Source organism: Centropristis striata, chromosome 8 (genome assembly GCF_030273125.1).
Source record: "Centropristis striata isolate RG_2023a ecotype Rhode Island chromosome 8, C.striata_1.0, whole genome shotgun sequence".
Classification (NCBI taxonomy): domain Eukaryota; kingdom Metazoa; phylum Chordata; class Actinopteri; order Perciformes; family Serranidae; genus Centropristis; species Centropristis striata.
Genome location: NC_081524.1, coordinates 39,551,980 through 39,573,478, shown reverse-complemented (window position 1 = coordinate 39,573,478; position 21,499 = coordinate 39,551,980). Strand labels below are relative to the sequence as shown.

The 21,499-nt window shown below is 38.6% G+C and overlaps 1 protein-coding gene across 1 annotated transcript in view; it reads right to left on the bottom strand.

Moving 5' to 3' along the window:
* Positions 1–21,499, bottom strand: part of nphs1 (NPHS1 adhesion molecule, nephrin) — a 70,801-nt gene that overhangs the window by 28,739 nt on the left and 20,563 nt on the right. The window contains exons 5-12 of the mRNA XM_059338735.1: positions 17,082–17,204; positions 13,387–13,468; positions 9,670–9,773; positions 6,476–6,597; positions 5,487–5,658; positions 4,049–4,206; positions 2,930–3,071; positions 28–152 (exon numbers count right to left, since the gene is read on the bottom strand). Coding sequence (XP_059194718.1) covers positions 28–152; positions 2,930–3,071; positions 4,049–4,206; positions 5,487–5,658; positions 6,476–6,597; positions 9,670–9,773; positions 13,387–13,468; positions 17,082–17,204 — 1,028 coding nt within the window. The remainder of the gene's footprint in view (positions 1–27; positions 153–2,929; positions 3,072–4,048; positions 4,207–5,486; positions 5,659–6,475; positions 6,598–9,669; positions 9,774–13,386; positions 13,469–17,081; positions 17,205–21,499) is intronic.

Below are 21,499 nucleotides of genomic sequence, written 5' to 3'. Positions count from 1 at the left end.
CAGACGGGATATAGAGAACACTCCAACCTTGAACCAGATCAGAGTCCCGGTGGGATTCCCTCCGGTGGAGAAGCAGGTGAGACGGACTGTGGTCCCTGAGCGCAGGGGGACATCCTGAGGGGGGGCATCGATCCAGACCTTTTGAGGGGGGTCTGTTAAAAAAACAAGAGACAGTTAGTAGAATATTTTTTTAAATGTTAGTTAATTTTGGTCACCAGAAATGTTTAGCAGACCAGTTACTACACTTAATCAGCAGGATTATGTGAAAATTATCCTGATAGTAATGAAACTTGGTGGAAGGCTGAAGCATGGGTCAAGAAAGAACACATTCAAATTTGGAGCAGATCCGAATTAGAGGGCAGATAAATAAATAGTTATTTGCTTTTATTAATATTGTGAGATAGGGTTTTAGTGTTGCATTTATTTGGCAGAAAAATGAGTTCCCAACTGGGAAAATTCATGCAGATAACAACAATGCAAGTTGGCAAGATTTTGGGGTACGCATTTAATGCCTCACCTGATCCATTCACTTTGCTATTTGTTGCCATGAAAACACTGCAAACAGCTATTAAAGTGTTGTTTAAGTGCTCTAAGCAAGAAACTACAATACATCTTCTTTGTGTTGTCTTTGTTGTTCCCGAATTACAAACTGAACAAATGCACCACAGACCTTGGCAGAGGTCTGCGCTCTCTAAGTACCTTTCTAGTTGATTATACTCGATTTAGAGACCATCACTGGCCTCTTAAAAGAGCTGAACTCAATACCAGTTATAGAGAATATTTCTAAATAAAAAAATCTATAACACAAATATGATAAAGCAGGCATGGACAATTGTTGCACATTCTTGATTAAGAATAGCATGATCTTGTGCACTGGAGAGATGTAAAACCACCAACTATAGGTCAAGACTGAAACATGTCTACACCATGGAGCGAATATAACTTAGAGAATATAAATATGGACACTTTTATACAAAGATGGTCTTGCATTTCACAATATCTGGGTGTCTGATGGAGAGGATAATGGGATGAAATGTTGCCGGAAAGAGATGCCTATTTGAAAAACCCTCACTTAGCCACAGATTATATATATTGTCTACTCTGCCTGTTGTCATAATTATCAATACTTCTGACATTTTATTTCTTTGATTGTCTAATTATTCAACTATTTCCGACCAAAAAAAGACACAAATGACCAAAAAAAGACACAAAATGACCACAAAATAATAAAACAATTACACAAAATGACCAAAAAAAGACACAAAATGACCAAAAAAAGACACAAATGACAAAAAAAAGACACAAAATGACCAAAAAAAGACACAAAATGACCACAAAATAATAAAAAAGACACAAAATGACCAAAATAAAGACACAAAATGACCAAAAAATTGTCAAATTATCAATACTTCTGACATTTTATTTCTTTGATTGTCTAAATATTCAACTATTTCTTTTTATTTATTTACAAGATTAACACTAACTTTATGACTATGTTATGTCAGAACTACTTATTTCTGTATTTAATTTATTTATTGTAATGTCTTAACACTTTTTTTCTTGTATGATGCTCAGGATGTTTATTGTGATGTCTCTTGCTTCAAATTCTGTCAGGAAATGTTATGTAAAATTATTAAAATGGTTAAATAAAAAGAAAAAAAAAAAGAATAGCATGATCTTTATTTGCCCTTTTGGATTTTCAGGGTTGTGCATATAAATGACCTCCTGCTCCATGTTGGATGTGCTTTTGATCAGAAACAAGTGTTCCAAATAAAAAATTAAATCTCCTTGGTGTTTTTATGCTGATTCTGTCTACTAAATAAACAACTCTTAAGCCTTTGTAATTGATTTTTTCTAATTTTGTTTGTTTTTGTTTGTTTGTTTTCTGTTGTTTTTTGTTTTTTAACTGAACTTATGTATATCCATTGTGAAGCACATTGAGTCTGCCTTGTGCATGAAATGCGCTCTATAAATAAAGTGAATTGAATGAAAGCATGCATGGACAATTGTTGCACATGCTTGATTAAGAACAGCATCTTCTAAGAGCTTTATTTGCCCTTTTGAATTTTCAGGGTTGTGCATATAAATGACCCCTCCTGCTCCATGTTGGATGTGCTTTTGATCAGCAACAAGTGTTCCAAATAAAAAATGAAATCTCCTTGGTGTTTTTATGCTGATTATGGCCCCGTTTACACGAGGACGCTCGCGGGTAAAAACGACAAAATATTTGATCGGAAGTGCCTTTCGTTTAGATGGTGACGGCGTTTTTGGGGCTTAAAGACGCAAAAATCTGAAACCACCCTCTAAAGTGGAAAAATTAAATCCGCTCCTCCGTAGCGTGTCGTCTACACTGACAAGACACAAAACTCTGATCTGATCTGCTCACGTCACGTATGTGTTTACGTCACATACATGCTCCAGGACAGGAAATAAAGAAACGTGGGATTATTTCCATAGTGGGACCTTCAAGCTGCTCTGGCAGCTCTAATAAACTTACAGGAGTCTTTCCACCAAATGTCCAGGATATGTACAGATAGTATTAGTGAACAGAGAAGGATCTGGAATTACCTCCATCACATTCTGGATGCAGCGATTGGTGGGAGGAGCCAGACGGCTGTGAACGAGACCTGGGAGATCTAGTGATGGAGGAGAACTTTGTGGAAGGAGTAGCTGATGAAAATGTGTGGCGTGAAAACTTCTGCATGCCCAAAGATGCTCTTATGGCTTTAAGTGATGCCGCCTGGCTGCATACAATCCAATTTCACACACTTTTGCGTCACCGTATGCAGCAGATTTCCTCTTGAAAACGCTCGTCTAAACGAGGAATAAAAAGTGAAGACGCAACGCCACTTTTGCGTCTTCTGTTCAGACCGTCATCATGTAAACGTAGCCTTAGTCTACTAAATAAACAACACTTGAGCCTACTCACAGTAGACATTGAGTGTGGTGATCTGGGTCTTGGAGAAGTGTGTGCCCTTGTTGAAAGCCTCACAGGTGAGTTTCAGTCCATCCTCCTCCCGGGAGACCCTGTGGGTCATGTTGGACATGGTTGTCATCCCACCATTGTCTCCCTGCAGACACAACATACACATGACAGTTCAGTCAGGGGACAGGCAGCCTTGGTCTGTGGCGTCCTCAATCACTGGAGAGAGAGAGAGAGAGGAAAAAATCAGGGGGAAAAACAAGCCACACTGGTTTGTCTTGGCGAATACAGATGGCAAATTAGCTGCTGTAATGACTGATGTTGTGCATGGACTGTGATAAATAAGCATATTCATCTGACTCTCCTGCTTTGCACACTGTTATAAATTGAGCAAAGCGTGATTTTGCACCTGCCTGATAGTGGTCATGCCTGTGCAGCACATCTGGTTATTAAAGCCATTATTGTGGTGATTACTGTAAAAGCCACAGTCAGAAAGACTAACAAAGCCAGTGGACAGGAGCGTCAGTCTTCATTAACCTCACACTGTTTCAGATGCATTAAAGCTCACACACAGCACACTGAGTGCCTTGTGTAAGATCAAATGAAAATGCTGCTGCCAGATGAATAAAGAGCTTGTTTAATAACGCTCATCTTCTGTGTCAGCTTTTATTCACTTTGATCTTATTAACATACACAAAAGAGGAGAAGAGCAGCAGAATACTCTTTTTGGATTCGGCTGCTGATTCATTTGCAGAGCTGCAGCAGGTCTATTCACACACACTGCTCATGGTCAAACCATTTTCTTTTATATATAAAGGTTCACATGAGGTCATATTTCATTTTGAAGATTCTTTTAATCCAATAGGCGGCATTTTAAAAGTTTTTTGTTGGTACCCTCAAGGCAAGCTTGGCTCAAGGGCAAAGCTTTTGCCCTTTATCTTTTATGCTTTTTGCCTTGTGTTAACAAAGGAAACAAAAAAAAAACAGTTTTCAGTATTCTGTTTAAACTGACCAGTGTGATCACCAATTATAACGGCTTGTGTGCAGCCTCTCCTGCCAACATTGTTCATGTCTTCCTGCTCGGAGGGACAGATTTCAAGCTAATTGTGTGTTGTGTCGTCGCACCTCTTCCATAGTTTCCAGAGTCGTGTTGAGCTCTTTGTAGCCCAGCCACCAGCGGATCTGAACAGGCGGATTACTGGAGGTGGCGTAGCAGCTCAGATTCAAGTCCTGCCCGTCGACGGCCGTGGACGAACCCACCAGTGTCACCTCTGCAGGCTCGACTACCGTACAGGCACACATGCATCGGCAACATACAAAGACAAGTCAGAAAACATATCAGCCATGAATAGCTCATTCAACAGCTATCTATTCTGATCACAGTGGCAGCACAACTATTTTTGGATGTGAAACGAAGAGCTGTATCAAGGGTGAGAAGGAAAAATCACTTTGAGTGGCAACTTGTTTTCTCAGGAGGTTTTCAATGTGGTTTCTAAAGTCTGCTTGGTTTTAACCACAGGGGGAGACAGGGTACAATAGCTGCAGGCAAAGTGATGCAGCTGCAGAAAGCCTTCTGGGGGAATAAAAGACTGGGGACTGAGCTGGCAGACATGGAGAAGGAGGGGTCATGTATGTAAATCTTTATAAGTATTTGTGTCTATCCCACATGAGATGTAGAATGGGATGCATTTGTGCATGCCACGCACAAAGACTGTTGAAATTAAGCAGACGCCGTGAGGTAAAAGAGGCATATTCGTAATACTCCAGTGAGGCGTATTCTGTGCCCTGCAGCTTCTGTTAGAGCCTAGAGCGCAGTCAGGCAGTCAGCAGCTCATTTTCAACATCCCTGAATGGATGACTGTGAGGCATGGCACCAGGGTCTGTTGGGGGCTTTGTGGGGAAAAGGAGGGGCACTGGAGTAACTTCAGCCACCTCCACATAGCATGAGTAAGAGACTCCTGCAAGGACGTAATTCTAATCCTAATTCAAAGCATATTTACACAAAATAGGTGCATCAATCACACGGCATTTAAAGCTCTGACTTACATCGTCTGGCTCTGTAGTGGAAATCAGGCTATTGTTAGACTCAATGCACCAAGGCGGCTGAATATTAATTCAGTATTTATTTTATTGTTGCTGAAACAAACATTTTATATTCAGAGAGAAAAGTATAATCTATTAACCATGGGCGTTACTATCGCACAAAGTGTAGGCTTTACCGCCTCGGGATTGTGCATTGAAGCAATTCAGCTGAATTAGTGTAGCAGCTATGAAAAGAGCACGCAGTGATACTAATCTGGAGGCAATTGGAAATATGGGCCGCAGCCATAATAACCATTAGTTTCATTAATGATATTAACATTAGAATTTATGCTGGGACAGCAAAAGAATTGGTTTTGTAGGTAAGACTCTTATTATATTCCTCTGCCTCATGTCCATATCCTAAATAATCCATTGCTGCGAATCCTGCCAGGGCTTTGTGTGCAAGTGTGTGCAAGTGTGTGCAAGTGTGTGTGTGTGTGTTGCAGCACCGTGCACTATATTGAGCATTATTCTCACTCACAGAGGACAGTGATTTTGCGGCTGACAGACAGAGGTGACAGGGACACCAGATTGACACTCTCACAGCACACCACTGCCTGGTTGTCTGCGGGGGTGATCTTCAAAATAAGAGCGCTGCTGGACTTCTGCACCGCCACGTCCACTTCCCAAGTCGTTGACATAACTTCTCCATTCTGACACACAGATGAACACATGAAATCCAAAAAAAGCAACATCAACAAGATGATATTCAAATGGTCCCATATGGCGCACTCAATAAAATACAGAAGCTCCTAACGTTGGGATACTTACACTGCAAGTTGTTAAACTAAAATAGGAATAGGAATGTAGGAAACGCACAGTTTTGCTGTAAAAATATAACATTTTCATGTAAAGTTAATGGAGATTTGCCATTAAAAATAACGAGAATATTCAGTCTAAATTAGTTTTTGCTGATATTTAAATTTACAGTAGAAAACCCCCTCACTGTATTTTTTACGGTGAAGTTCTGGCAACTACACTGTAAAAAAAAATCTGTTTAATTACGGTAAAATACCGGCAGCTGTGGTTGCCAGAACTTCACCGTAAAAATTACAGTGTACATAATTACATAATTTGTGTGTTAAATGTGTTGAAAGTGAAAATGAGATATCATATTAGTTAGACATGTCTAAATATTATAAAGATTTATCCTGAATATGAATGTCAATGGAAGGGAAATGGGGAAATGTGAGAAGAAAAGGGAAATACTGATTTATGAACTATTCTGATTTGATTTTCTAATGGTTGCCAGAAAAAACTTCTCCATTCACACAGATGAACACGTGAAATCCAAAAAAAGTAACATCAACAAGATTATATTCAAATGGTCCCATATGGCGCACTCAATAAAGTACAGAAGCTCCTAACGTTGGGATACTTACACTGCAAGTTGTTAAACTAAAATAGCTCATTTTGCCAGTGTGACAGTGTGGTGCAAAGCCTCCTTAACAGATGGTGCCGAAGATTTACCTTGGTCCAGTGGAGAGTGGCTAGGGGGTTTCCACTATGAGACACACACTCCAACACGAGCATTCTCCCCGCTTTGACTTCCTCTCTCTCCAGACCTACAATAACTGGAGGCTGAGGTGGGACTGCCAGGAAACGAGAGACAAAAATAAAAATGGACTTGACGAAGGGGAATGGCAAAGAGGGTGACAGAAAACGGAAGAGAAAAACGGTGAGGAGAGAGAAGGAATGTACTAACTCAGGGAAACGGGGATGGAGTGACCATCAATAGGATAACATAAAAAAGAAAGTGCACTGCGATGAGAACACTCTTGGCAATTGAGTAGGGAGCGCCCTATTTGTTGAGACAGGGACAATAAATTGGGCACATTCAACATGACTGTGGGATAAGAGGTCCAGATCTGATGAAAGCATTAAGTATTAAGGGAGCAGTGAGCTGGATCCAGTCCATAAAGCAAAATAACAGATGTTCAAACAGTAATAAGGCAACGTGAAATATGAATAAATTACTGCTCCCTTGAATAAAATATATGCAGTAAATAGAGGAGGACGGGCCTTTGTTATTGCTGCAATCAGTTTCAGAGAGCAGGCTGCAGACCCTGGGCCAGTGTGACAAATTGCCACCTTGCTAACAATCTGGCTGGCTGAAAATGGCCACCGCGCTGGCTTTGATGGGCTGGCGTGCTGAGTAAGACTGCAGCGGTGGTCCCAAGTTCTGCAACATTAGCACTTAGCACAGAGCCCATGTTGTTTAATACAGAGCAGAGACGCAGAGAGGAAGAGAGCAATGCTCGTGGTTATTGGTGGTTGTTAAAGCAGCAGCAGCAGCTTCTAATGTGGAGGAGTATAGATAGAGACAACATTAAGGTGTCTAGTCAGCCTGTGGAGGGAGCTGAAGGTGTCAGCAGCCCTGCTCCACTTTAATCAACAACATGATTTAGGCCTGGGAGAAGCAGGTGGGTAGACTCTGAGGCCTAAACAATCAATTACTTCACCTGATCAACAGAGTAGAAAACACTAAACCAACTGTAGTAAACAGTAGTCACACTGTCTGTGCATTCAGCAACAATGGCTTTCATTGTTGCCTCGCCAAAATAAGAGGAAAAAGAAACGACGGATGAAATGAAAAGCAGAGACAGCATGTGTGTCAACTCACCTTTTCTGTGCAGCGGTAACAGTTTTATTATATAATGTCACGCGGTTTGTGATAATAACATGAAAGAAAAAACAACAGAAAGTGCCTCCCCTCCTGCCTCAGTGGAGTCTAAATTTAATTTGAGCTGATGAGCAAGAAAGTTGCTGGGTTAGTTTTGTAGAATTCATTATTATTAACTGTGGTGGCCTCGGTTTCCCATATTAGTTATTATACTGTTAAAAAATTCAGCACTTGAAGCCTCACTGATATAATCCATCTCAGCTGGGCTAATAATTGGTTTATGTGTTTTGGTTGACATTGGGGAAATAAGACTAGGGGTGTATCTGATTTAAAGATAACTGGATAGAAAATCTTAAGTAAATCATATTTAATTGCAGGCTTGGTGTATTTGCTAAGCCACCTGCACTGTAAAAAATGTTAAATTACAGTAAAACACTGTCAAATTGCATCAGGAATGGGGCATAAAATAAAAAATTGTCTATCACCATAGTAGACACTTTTAATTACCGTAAATCAAGGAATAGCACAATTTTTACTTTTACTGTCATGAACTGTTTTGCTGTAAAAATATAACATTTTCATGTAAAGTTAATGGAGATTTGCCATTAAAAATAACGAGAATATTCAGTCTAAATTAGTTTTTGCTGATATTTAAATTTACAGTAGAAAACCCCCTCACTGTATTTTTTACGGTGAAGTTCTGGCAACCACACTGTAAAAAAAATCTGTTTAATTTACGGTAAAAAAACGGCAGCTGTGGTTGCCAGAACTTCACCGTAAAAATTACAGTGTACATAATTACATAATTTGTGTGTTAAATGTGTTTAAAGTGAAAATGAGATATCATATTAGTTAGACATGTCTACATTTTATGAAGATTTATCCTGAATATGAATGTCAATGGAAGGGAAATGGGGAAATATGAGAAGAAAAGGGAAATACTGATTTATGAACTATTCTGATTTGATTTTCTAATGGTTGCCAGAACTTCACCGTAAAAATTACAGTGAGTGGATTTTCTATTCTTAATTTAAATGTAAATATCAGCAAAAACTGTAATTTAGACTGAATATTCCTGTTATTTTTAGGGTAATTGTGTCATTCATTCACACATCATGGTATTTCTCCATAAATTTTGCGTGAAAATGTTATATTTTTACAGCAAAACTGTGTGTTTCTTCTACTTTATGGCAGAAAAAAAGTAAAAGTTTTGTGCTATTCTTTTGATTTGATTTGATTTTGATTAATTAAAAGTGTCTAATATGGTGATATACAACTTTTTATTTTACGCCCTATTTCTGATGTATTTGACAGTGTTTTACTGTTATTTCTACAAAGATTTTTACCAGTGTACACTGTAAAAAGTGTTTTGTTGAAATTGCATGAGAAATATGGCCTAAAATAAAAAATTGCATATCACCATAATAGACACTTTTAATTACTGTAAATCACAGAATAGAACAAAACTTTTGAAAAACACACAGTTTTACTGTAAAAATATTTTTAAAAAATCATGTAAAATGAATGGAGAAATACCATATTGTCTCAAGGACACAATTACCTTGAAATAAAGGGACTACTCAGTCTAAATTACAGTTTTTGCTGATATTTACATTTAAATTTACAGTAGAAAACCCAATCACTGTAATTTTTACGGTGAAATTCTGGCAACCACAGCTGCCGGTATTTTACCGTAAATTAAACAGATTATTTTTTACAGTGTGTGTGGACACAGTCAGAAAGCAGCATAGACTTCCTGCTTTGGTCATATCAATGTGAGCCCAGCAGAGGCAGCCTTGTGAACTGGAGACAGGAACACTCATGTTGTCTTGAAGCAGGTGTGAGTTTGCCTTCAGGTTGAATGTTTCTCCTTGGACCGCTAACTCAGACTGAGAGCACCAGGCCGGATACCCTTGGGCCTCCCCGAGGTTGGGTTCCTGTGTTGTTCAGTGTGTTTGTACGCAAGGGTGTTTTTCTTTTTTCTTTTTTTTAAAGAGAGGGGGTGTTGACTGTCAGTTCAAAGACAGGTTGAGACACTCACAGTACACGCTCATGGTCATTGTGGTCTCCACAGGCCGGAAGAGGGCGGGGTTCCTGGCCTGACATGCCAGCTGCCTCCCGTTGTCAGAGCTCAGGGCTGTGACCCTTCGGGAGGCAACAGAAAGACACAAAGTGGGAAGGATAAAAGTTTAAATCGAGCCACACAAAGTGCTCCGGCTCAAAACATGACATCAAGGTTATGTCTCATTCTGGAGTCGACAAAAATAGGCTTTACCATGTGTTTTTTACCCCCAAGAATGATAGAATTAGCAGAAAACATGCTATTTCGTGATATACACTACCGGTCAAAAGTTTTAGAACACACCAAGTTTTCCAGAATTTAATTGAAAATGATGGAGTTTAATGTCTCTGTGTACTCTGAAATTAATGCACATTTGCAAAATTTAAAATTCTTTATTGAGCATGATAGTGTTTTGAAAGTAAAAAAAGATTCAAAATCACATTTTATGTTGGACTAAAGGACGAAAAAAAGACACAAAATGACAAAAAAGACACCAAAAGACACAAAATGACTAAAAAAAGACACAAAATGACCAAAAAAAGACACAAAATGACAAAAAAGACACAAAATGACACAAAATGACTAAAAAAAGACACAAAATGACCAAAAAAAGACACAAAATGACAAAATGACTAAAAAAAGACACAAAATGACCAAAAAAAGACACAAAATAACAAAAAAGACACAAAAAGACACAAAAAGACACAAAATGACTAAAAAAGACACAAAATGACCAAAAAAAAGACACAAAATGACCAAAAAAAGACACAAAATGACTTACAAAGACATGAAAAGAATTCAAAAATGGACAAAATAGCCGAAGACTCCATAGAGTTAAGTTGTTAACCCACTTCTTGTTCCCTGAAAAAGGCCTACTTGTATAATTCTGAAATGTACGTTATATTTTACCTTTTTTATTTACCTCTGGCAGTTCACCACTTACCTTTGTACCCTTCCAAGCTGTTGATTTGACTTGAACTGCTTGATTTTCAATAAAAAACTGGAAAAATTGGTGTGTTCTAAAACTTTTGACCAGTAGTGTATATCTTTATCGAGAAATGAAATTACTTGTACTTATTAATGTATATAAATGTTCTGAAAGTATAAGTACTTGTTCTGTAGCCCAATGCCCCTGTAACTGATATATTATTATATAGTAGGTTAATACTGGTGCATCACTGTATAAGCAGCATTTTACAGGTTGTTTTCACTACTTTATATACAGTTCAGTAGTTTAGTCCAGTGGTTCCTAATCTAGGAGTCACAAGATAAGTGTGAGGGGTCATAAGATGATTAATGGGGTAAGAAAGAAGGAAAAAATGCCTGGTGCTCGAGGTTCTGTGCACAAATCTGAGGTCATTTTTCTGACTTTTTCTGTAGTCTTTGCTTTTTGTGAAACATTAGCTAGTTTTGGGGGGAAATGTTATTTAAACTAAACCATCTGAGGAGTTTAGAGGTGAAATGTCTAGAAGTCACAGACATCTGAAACAAAAAGCTCCACCTTTACACTCATTTTGTTCAAAGTGTTGACAATCAAAAAGGTTGGGAACCACTTACTTAACCATTAACTTTTTGTTATATTCAATTTACGTATGTGTCTTTTTTTTCCTCCCAAAGCAATTTTAACTGGTTATTGATCAGTCTCAATGTAATACTGATGCCTTTTTATGGTCTACATAAGCAAACGTGACCATCAGGAAGAAGACTATAATAAGAAGGCTATTTATTTGTTCTTTAAACCGTCTCTGGGTCCATACCACAATATCTGACAACACAGTTCACAGCATGCAGACCAGAAGGCCTTTGTTTACATTTTCACAGGCAAAGTTTGTCAGAGGGTAGAACACTATCCAATTAAAATGAAACAGGAGTAGATTTTCTATAGAGATTTTTATTTTTTATGTTTTATTTTGTTGCTAAGGCAAAGAGAAAAAGAAAACACTCAAATGAAGAACATGAACAAAAAAAACCTCATCGGGACCGTGATTTGGTAACTTCAGGTAATATTTTGAAAAAAGAAGAAAAAAGTTGCAAATTTACTAGATTAAAGTGGCAAATCTACAAGAAAAAAAGTCGCAGATTTAAGAGATTTAAAGTGGCAAATCTGTGCGAAAAAAGTCGGCAAATCTACGAGAAAAAAATGTGCAGATTTATGAGATTTAAAGTGGTGAATCTGGGAGAAAAAAATTGCTTTTTCCCATTTTTTTCTCGTAAATCTGCAACTTTTTTCGCGCGGATTTGCCACTTTAAATCTCTTAAATCTGCAACTTTTTTTCTTGTAGATTTGCCACTTTAATCTAGTAAATTTGCCACTTTTTTCTCAAAATATTACCTGAAGTTACCAAATATAGTTCTTTGCCTGATAAAGGGTTAATCTTACATAGCCACAAATACATACATAATGCACCCTGCAAACAGCTGTGTTTAAAAATGCGCTAAAATAATTAAATAAAGTTTCTTAATTTGAAAAGTATCATGTAACTATAGGTGTCAACTGAAGAACATTACCAAAAAAAACCTCATAGGGACCGTGATAGAGCAGGCCCTCTTTCTCCTACACAAGTATGTTATATGTCTAATTTATTGTGGTGGCTACAACAAAGTTTACTTTGTTTTACAGTTTTCATATTACAGTTATTAATCTTACATAGCCACAAATGCATACATAATGCACCCTGCAAACAGCTGTGTTTAAAAATGCGCTAAAATAATTAAATATAATTAAATCAGATCCACCCACATTCAAAAAAACTCCTCAAAACTCACCTTTTCAGAACTGCTTGAACTTTGTTGTTAATTGTAATTGTTTGTTTTATCTTTAACTGCTTTTAACTGTTTTAACTGTAAAGCGTCTTTGTGTACTCTGAAAAGCGCTCTATAAATAAAATGTATTATTATTATTATTATTATTAAATAAAGTTTCTTAATTTGAAAAGCATCATGTAACTATAGGTGTCAGGTAGAATGAAGGTGAAAAAAATACCTCTGAAATATAGTAAGTCAATGGGTTAAGTAGCTTCCATTGGAAATACTAAAGTAAAATCACCTCCAAGTTGTATAGAACTTGAGTATATATAAATATACTAAGTGACTTTCCACTACAAAATGCACTCTGTGATGTACATTGAAAGATCCACTAGTCCCTTCAGTGCAGTGGATTTATTCTGAGCCTAGTTTACTTTCTCTGTTTATGTCTTCTATATCAAATTACAGTACAATGTCAACCGTAACAATCACACATGGCCCACTGCTGCGTACGCTCAGTGTGAATATGAGGAAGGAGCATCAATATTGCTTAAGACCTTGGCTGTTCTGCAATAGAGCTGAACAACGTTGCCGCTCCTCAGTACCAATGTTATCTCAGGATATGACAAGAGGTTATTATCTTTGACACAGAGGAGACAAGCAGGATTAAAGTAATCTATGCCCCTGTTTAATGTATAGGCACCTGGCGAACCGGCGAGGATCGGATCTGTCTCGCTGCAGGAATGTAATTTTGTGCATTTGACAGAAGCTAATTCAATCGCACAGTGCCAAGTAACAGTTCGCTGTGTGTAGAAATTCATTGTACTCAATAAGACAGAGGGAGAAAATAAGAGCGGGGTGAAAACAAGGGAAACAAGAAAGAAAGGCAGACTGGTGGAGATTGAGCAGGTTGGTGAGGAGAATGAGTGTGGCAGGCAGGAGAACACATACGTTACTTCAGCATGCGTGTTCAGCAGCTTATCCTCTGAGCCAGACATGGTGGAGGACTCTGCTCCTGTCAGCTCCACTCCATCTAGAGACACACAATGGAGGCAAAGGGAGAATACTGCATGTAAATATGTTGATGTGAGACAGAAACATCACTGTTATTCTGTTTTGGAATACGATGAACATGTGTATTTTATGTGTGTTCAGTAGCAGTAAATGAAAGTGTTCAATCTTTTATTTAGTCAAGGACACTTCTATGGTCTACATCAGATGTTCTCAACCTTGGGGTCGGGACCCCAACTGGGGTCGCGAGATGATTTCTGGGGGTCGCCAAATCATTTTGGAAGTCAGCTCTGTCTCCACTGTGTTAAAGTGTTCATGTGTTTTAGTCTTTTTTGGTCAATTTGTGTCTTTTTTGGGTCATTTTGTGTCTTTTTTTTATTATTTTGTGGTCAATTTGTGTCTTTTTTTGGTAATTTTGTGTCTTTTTTGGGTCATTTTGTGTCTTTTTTTAGTCAATTTGTGTCTTTTTTTGGTCATTTTGTGTCTTTTTTTATTATTTTGTGTCTTTTTTTATTATTTTGTGGTCAATTTGTGTCTTTTTTTGGTCATTTTGTGTCTTTTTTTTATTATTTTGTGTCTTTTTTTATTATTTTTTTGGTAATTTTGTGTCTTTTTTTTGTAATTTTGTGTCTTTTTTGGGTAATTTTGTGTCTTTTTTTGGTCATTTTGTGTCTTTTTTTTAAATTATTTTGTGTCTTTTTTTATTATTATTTTGTGGTCAATTTGTGTCTTTTTTGGTCATTTTGTGTCTTTTTTTATTATTTTGTGTCTTTTTTATTATTTTGTGGTCAATTTGTGTCTTTTTTGGTCATTTTGTGTCTTTTTTTGGTCATTTTGTTTCCTTTTTTGGTCATTTTCTGTCTTTTCTGGTCATTTTCTGTCTTTTTTGGTCATTTTGTGTTGGTTTTTTTGTCATTTTGTGTCTTTTTTTGGTCATTTTGTGTCTTTTTTGGTCATTTTGTGTCTTTTTAGGCCATTTTGTGTCTTTTTAGGCCATTTTGTGTCTTTTTTTGATCATTTTGTGTCTTTTTTTTAATCATTTTGTGGTCAATTTGTGTCTTTTTTGGTCATTTTGTTTCCTTTTTTGGTAATTTTCTGTCTTTTCTGGTCATTTTGTTTCCTTTTTTTGGTCATCTTGTTTCTTTTTTGGGTGATCCAAACTGTGCATGTGAGATTGTGTTCAGTTAGCGGGGGTCGCGGACAACATGCATGTTAAATTGGGGGTCGCGACTCAAAAAGGTTGAGAACTACTGGTCTACATTACATTTAAGACCAACAGAATGAAAAATGTTTTGGAGAGATATTAGACAGGTTTTAAGCACATTTTCACCAACTCAACACAGAAAAAAAGCCAACTGACATTAATTTAGTTAACTGTGAGTATCTGAACCTAGACAAACATCAAAAGCAAATCAAGAAAATGGGGCTAATTGAAAATAATTTCAGCAGATACACGCATAAAACATGTGAAGAGAAATGTTTCCCTCATAAAATAATGGACGTGGTCTCTGTGATGCCATTAGTTTGTAGAGTTTTGAAGCCGTAGACAGGCATTTTGGCTCTTGCCTTCTTGGTCTTCAGCTGCTGCCAACTTGTTTTTTGTACCTAACATATTTGCAGAATGGATCAGGAGGAAGCTTAATATCAACTTAAACTAGCAAAGGGCTTTCAATATTCAATATGAACAGCCAGCTCCTTACCGTAACAAGTGACCGCTGATTTTCAAACAACTAAAATGTTACAGTTAACTTTAATGAAGTGAACACAAACCGTGAAAGGGTCAAAGGTCTAATAGTCTAGATGGATTTCAGAAAAAAGGCCTTCGATAAGAAGTGAGGAGCATTTATGGGTACAAGTCAGGAACCAGCCTACCTTACATATCTCAAGGGTGCTGAGTCCAAAAAAATGGTTCCCAAGCGAAATTTTGAGTTTTTGACCTTCTAATTTGTATCAAATGGCCACCAAATTGCCCATCTTGCACAGTGATTGGACCATTTCCCCTTAGTTTTTTTGTAAGTAGGCAATCAAGATGAGGAAATTAAGTTTCTGGATCTATAGTCTAGGGTCAGAGCAAGGATATAGTGGAGGCTCAGTGCCTTTTTTATGTGTATATATATGCAAAATACCAACTGGAACATTTAAAAGTGATATTGATTGAATATTTATGTCGGCCTTAAAAAAATGACACAAATAATGCTTAATTTCACCTTAAAAGTTGGTATTTTGCATATATATATACATACATAAAAAAGACACTGAGCCTCCACTATATCCTTGCTCTGACCCTAGACTATAGATCCAGAAACTTAATTTCCTCATCTTTGATTGCCTACTTACAAAAAAATAAGGGGAAAATGGTCCAACGACCAACGGCCGCCATTTTGATATGCAAATGAGAAGGTCAAAAACTCAAAATTTTGCTTGGGAACCATTTTTTTGGGATTCAGCACCCTTGAAATAAATAAAGTAGGCCAGTCCCTGACTTGTACACGACTAGTTTCAGCAGGTTTTTTAAAGAAAAAGAAAGACTGGGGATCACAGAAGACATTATTTATCAAACCGACTAAAGCCAACTAAATGCATCAACCTCTTTTTCCAACATCTGCATCAAAACAGACAGTGTTGTGTGGTAGCGACCCCAAGCATACCCTGTTTTATTGTCTCTTTTACTCTAAATAGGACCAAAGTTGAAAATGAACATCATGATTTTTCATTGAAAAAGATTTGAGACGAGCGATTGAGACCATAAACTAGGAAAATGTTAACTGGTAAAACTAATAATCAAGTAAGTATTTGGGTCATTTTCCTTTTGACTTTCATATAACAGGAATTCTTTTGGGAATCAGGGGAGTCGCCCCCTGCTGGCCTTTAGAAAGATTGTAGGTTTAAGGCGCTTTCGCTTTGGCTGCAACTTCATTTCACTCTTTGTGTAGAGACAGGAAAAAAAAACATTTTCTTATCATTCTAAATAATACACAATGTGTTAAATTAGAACATCATCTATCAACACTTTTAGATGAAAACATTTAAATCAAATTAATTGAACTATGAAGCTTTATGCAAAAATACCACAAATCAAAATGTTGAGATTTTAATATGACTTGAACAAAATTACATTGAACACAATAAAATGTACATTTTAACAGGTAAAAAAAGAGAATATATGTTGGACCTAGAACACAACCCTGGAGACAAATTCACACCAAGAGAAAACAACAGAACATCTCTCGCTCTCTGTTTCAGCAATATGAAGTATAATAGGTGTGACAGGGGAGCAAAAGCAAAAACGGAAGATGGAAGAATTGCAGCTGTTTTTGTAAACAACCACAAACTTGTGATACATTCAGTGTACATGCAATCATAAAGTCTGTGGAAATTGGAAATTCAAATGTTCAGGCTATTTCCTCCCACACAGAGTCTGCTCCTTTCAACTCTGCCTTTCTCAGTCTATGAAATGAGAGATCTTTACTGAACTTGAACTTTTATCTTCTGCAATGTTTTTATGTTAAAATATTCAGGTTGCGACCTATAGAGATCCCACAATGTAGAGTATCGAGAAGGCTGTTGCTCTTTGTTCTATCCTGTCAAGCTGACCATTTCTATCACATTTAGTGCAGCTGAAAGGGGTGACTCACCTTTGTAAAGTGTGATTTCAGCCACAGGCTTTGCATCAGGGGCAATACAGGTGATGACGTATTTCTCTCCTGCTACCCAAGGTGTTGCCACGTCCACCACAAAGTATGGCTTGGAAGGGGGGACTGCATGGAAGAAACAACAGCTCAAGTTTCACATTTATCACTTCATTAAATAAAATATCCATCACAGCAATCTTTGGCTAGAGGAAACAGGCGCTATCACAGATGGATATTAGCTTATGCAATGATATGATAATGAACGTGCGCAACATTTGGGAGTGACTGGAATGTCACGCTGTCAGCGTTTGAGTGATTTACTACAGCGAGGTTTGATGTTCTGTTGAGTTAGAATACAAATTGTGGACAAGAAGAGAATACAGAGATGAAATAGTGATGAAACCGATCCAGTGCTAATCTATCATAGCAAACACCAAACACTTCTCTTCTCAGATCACCCCCAAGCTAAATATGTGCTTTCTGGACTGATCAAAGCAGCCTTCACTTCTCCACTGTTCTACTCTACAATCCTTTTATCTGACCATAAATAGGAATTCCAGAAAAAAACATAGCTTTTAACACAAGGGACTGGAAATTGTTTGGCAGTAAATTGAGAAATCTGTCACCAACTAACCATCAAAGAGCTGTCTGTGGATCTGTGGGCCACTCTTTACCAAGACTATCAGTTCAATCATGCAAACGCTACGGAAACCTGATTGTCTATTGTGCCAGCTTTTAGCGAGTGGGTGAGCCTGTAGAATTACAAACTATGGTTACTGTTAAGGTTGTTTCTCTTTCATCACAGATCAAGTGCAAAGGCTGCCTGAGACAGAACAGGCAGTTGGAAGGTACAGGAAGGATACATGTGTGTGTGAGAGACATGAAAGAGTCTGGCAGTAGAGTAAAGAGATACAGCAAGAATGAAAAGTGAGTGGAAGACAAGCTGCAGAGCAGAGCAGGGCAGGAGGAGAGCTGCTGCTGAATCCACAGATAAATCCACTGCTAATGTGTGGCTAAACAGCTGGACCACAAGCCACCAAACCATCCAGCAACTCAGCTCTCCTCCATCTCTTTGGCACATATAATCGATTCCCGACCACTAGGAGGAGCTGTTGCTGTGTGCAGAGTCGCCCATTGGCTCCAGTCTGCTATTGAGACAGATGAGATGTGGCTGCAGCTTCAAACTGATTTAAAAGAAGCAATTGAATCTGTGTGGACTGTGATGGGTTACCCAGAGCACTGCAGAGGCGCGCGCTGCAATAATGAGATGCATTTGTTTGTTTTTCCCCCCTCTTCCCAGAGAAGATGACTGGGCCATGCATCTATTGACAGCCCCTGCACTCTCAATCTACTCCGGCCCGCACCATTCAACATACGCGCATCACTTGTTGTGCCCGAAGAGCGTCTGGCAGCCTAACAAATCCTAAAATAAGAATAATGATATGTTCGCAAATGAGGCAGGCAGGTATCTAATTTTTTCCTCGCTCACTCACGCTGGCCCCGGCCTTCTTATCTCTCATTCACTCCATCATGCCTCTCTAGCAGCCCGAGCCCACCCCCCCTCTCCCCACGCTATCCTTCTTGACCACTGCAGTTAAACTGCAGAAGTGCGGGGGAAGGTGTGTTCCTACTTGCACTGGGAATTAAAGGCTGCCATCCATCACATCTGCAAGCCATGTGACCCAATCAGCCCAGCCTGGATGAACATTTGCACAAATGTAATAGCACATGTGGAAAACAACAAAACACACTCTGTTCAATTTACTAGACATGCACTCAGAGCAGAGAACAGACAGCAAACAAGCCGTCTCTTAATTAACTCTTTCTGCTCCTTCTTTGTCTACTTGCCTGTCTGCTTTGCTATATTTTGTCTCCCTGTTTCTCTCTCCTCCTCTCTGCTTTCTCACCGTATCTCTCTTATTAAGGTACATATATGAACACAATAATAGATAGGCACGCAAAGACTTGCTGTTGCCGTTCAGACGAGGAACAGTGAGGCGCAAAATTCGATTCATTAGACAAATACAGACGGATGGATGGATAAGGCAGATAAGAAGCAGATTAGCAGACACACATCAATATGCATATCCACCTATCTTTCTCTTTCATTCACATACAGATGCACACACTCTCCTTCCTCCTTTGCACACAAACACCCAAAGATAAACTCAAGTCTACAGTGCATGCAGATTTGCATGCACAAACACACAGACACAGGCGAGTGAGTGTGCAGACAAGCTACATTCATCTCGCTTCAATCTAAAAACAGGCGCCAGTGTGTGTGCACAGTCTAACATGTGATACCAAGATGATTCTCGAGAAAATATTGGAGAAGGCCCAGAGGATAAAACAGTTTCTAAAAAAGCTTATTATGTCGAATTAAGAAAATAACAGAGACCAGAAGATCAGACTTCTCAATACCACACAGACACAACTCATTGGTTTTATCTCTGGGAGACACAGATTGGCTAAAGCCACACATCCTCACACACAAGGATGTATTTTTATGCATAAAAACACACACATTGACTCATTCACACACACATACACACACATTGTTGGTCTCAGGTGTGTGATCTCTGGCAATAAAAAGCCTCTGAAACACTTCTCCTTTTTTTCAGCTTTCCCTTCCTCTTGGTTTCCCCCTTCCCGTCTGCTCTGTTCTGGGGGAGAAGTGGAGCAGCAGCCTCCTCTCCCCTCACCCACTCCTCCCTGACCCACTACCACTGTCTCTCTCTGTTATTGTTATGGGTCCAATCCATATTTGTCCACATCACAATCCAACCTGGTCTCACAGAAATCCGTGGAATAGCCACGGAATCGCTCAAATTTCCGTGAAACTGACACGGATTTCGCTACAATGCAAGTTAATGACAGTCATATCCCGTGGCTATTCCAACATACAAAGTGATTATGTACATTCACTGAGTGAATATTTAGAAAATAAAACATATATTTCTCACTAGAAATGTGATCAAAATCCATTTTTATGCAGAAATTAAGTAAAAATATTGATTTTTCACTAAAAATGAGAAAACTGTCCGCCATGTTTTTTGTTCTGACCGCCGGGACCTTGAAAGTCACGTGACTTGGAACAAACCAATAGCCACGGGATATGACTGTCATTAACTTGCATTGTAGCGAAATCCGTGTCAGTTTCACAGAAATTTGAGCGATTCCATGGCTATTCCACGGATTTTGAGTTAAGCGAAATCCGTGGCTATTTCACGGATTTCTGTGAGACCAGGTTCCACAATCACAATCTCTTCTCTTTCTGAGTTGAATAATGACCAGAAATGTCACAGTGAAGTTGACATTTGACCTTTTGGACATTATAAAATGACATCAGCTCATCATTTTATCACATATTGCACCAAATTTGAAGAAATTCCCTCAAGGGGTTTCTGAGTTATCATTAGAATATGACATCTGTGGGAAGGTAGATATGTATTTGTGGACAGAGAGACAACCTGATAACATAATGCCTCTGGCTACGGCTGTCACTGGCATGAAAGGCATAACAAGGAGCGAGACAAACCATTTCAGATGTCCCTTTAATGTCTCATTTGACTATTTAGCAGAGCCTTGTTTCCTAATCGTACAGCCCCTGACATGGTAACATCAGTGTGGCAGTGTAATATGCACACCGTCACACCAGAGCATCACACCGTCGTCTGATGGGGTTATATCTTGGGCAACTGTCAGAACTTTCCGTGAACGAAGATGAATAAAGTCACCATGTTCTGTGTTGCTTGTGCCCCCATTTATAAGTTGTTCCATTATTCATAACAGGGAATCATAAAATGAAGGCTCATTATATACTCTTCAAGTGCTAAACTCATTAGCTACCGCAAAAACCTCGCTATAGCCCTGGTTCCTAAAATGTCCTCTAACCTCCAACCAACACTGATAATAAGCTTACACACATGGGCACACTCACACACACACACACACACAGACATATCTCTGTAAGACCCAACTATGGCAACTGAATGAGTAACACAGTCTAAAACCAGAACACATCAAATAACTGGTTTGAACATTTGCAGGAGGCATCTGTACAGGCATGCAACGCGGTGAGGGAGAGAGTTGTTCATTAATAGGATTAAATGCTAAGGCTAATGGTATAAACCGAGACACAGGATGTGTCAGGTATGTGACGGGCACAGTGCGGGGTGAGTTGAGAAGAGGAGGGGGTTCGGTGGAGGGGGTAGAGGTTGTTATTGTCATGGATTACTCACTGCCACTTGATCTGCCTATTGCAGTAATCCCCTATCTAAGCTCCGCAGGAAGGCAAAAACACACAGGAGTTATGTTGCACCAATGGAAATGTCTTGAAAACATCTCTTTGTAAGCTCATGGATGGGGCTTATTGACATTTTTGCCTCTGTCCCCGCTATTCACCGCCTGGAGTGATCCAT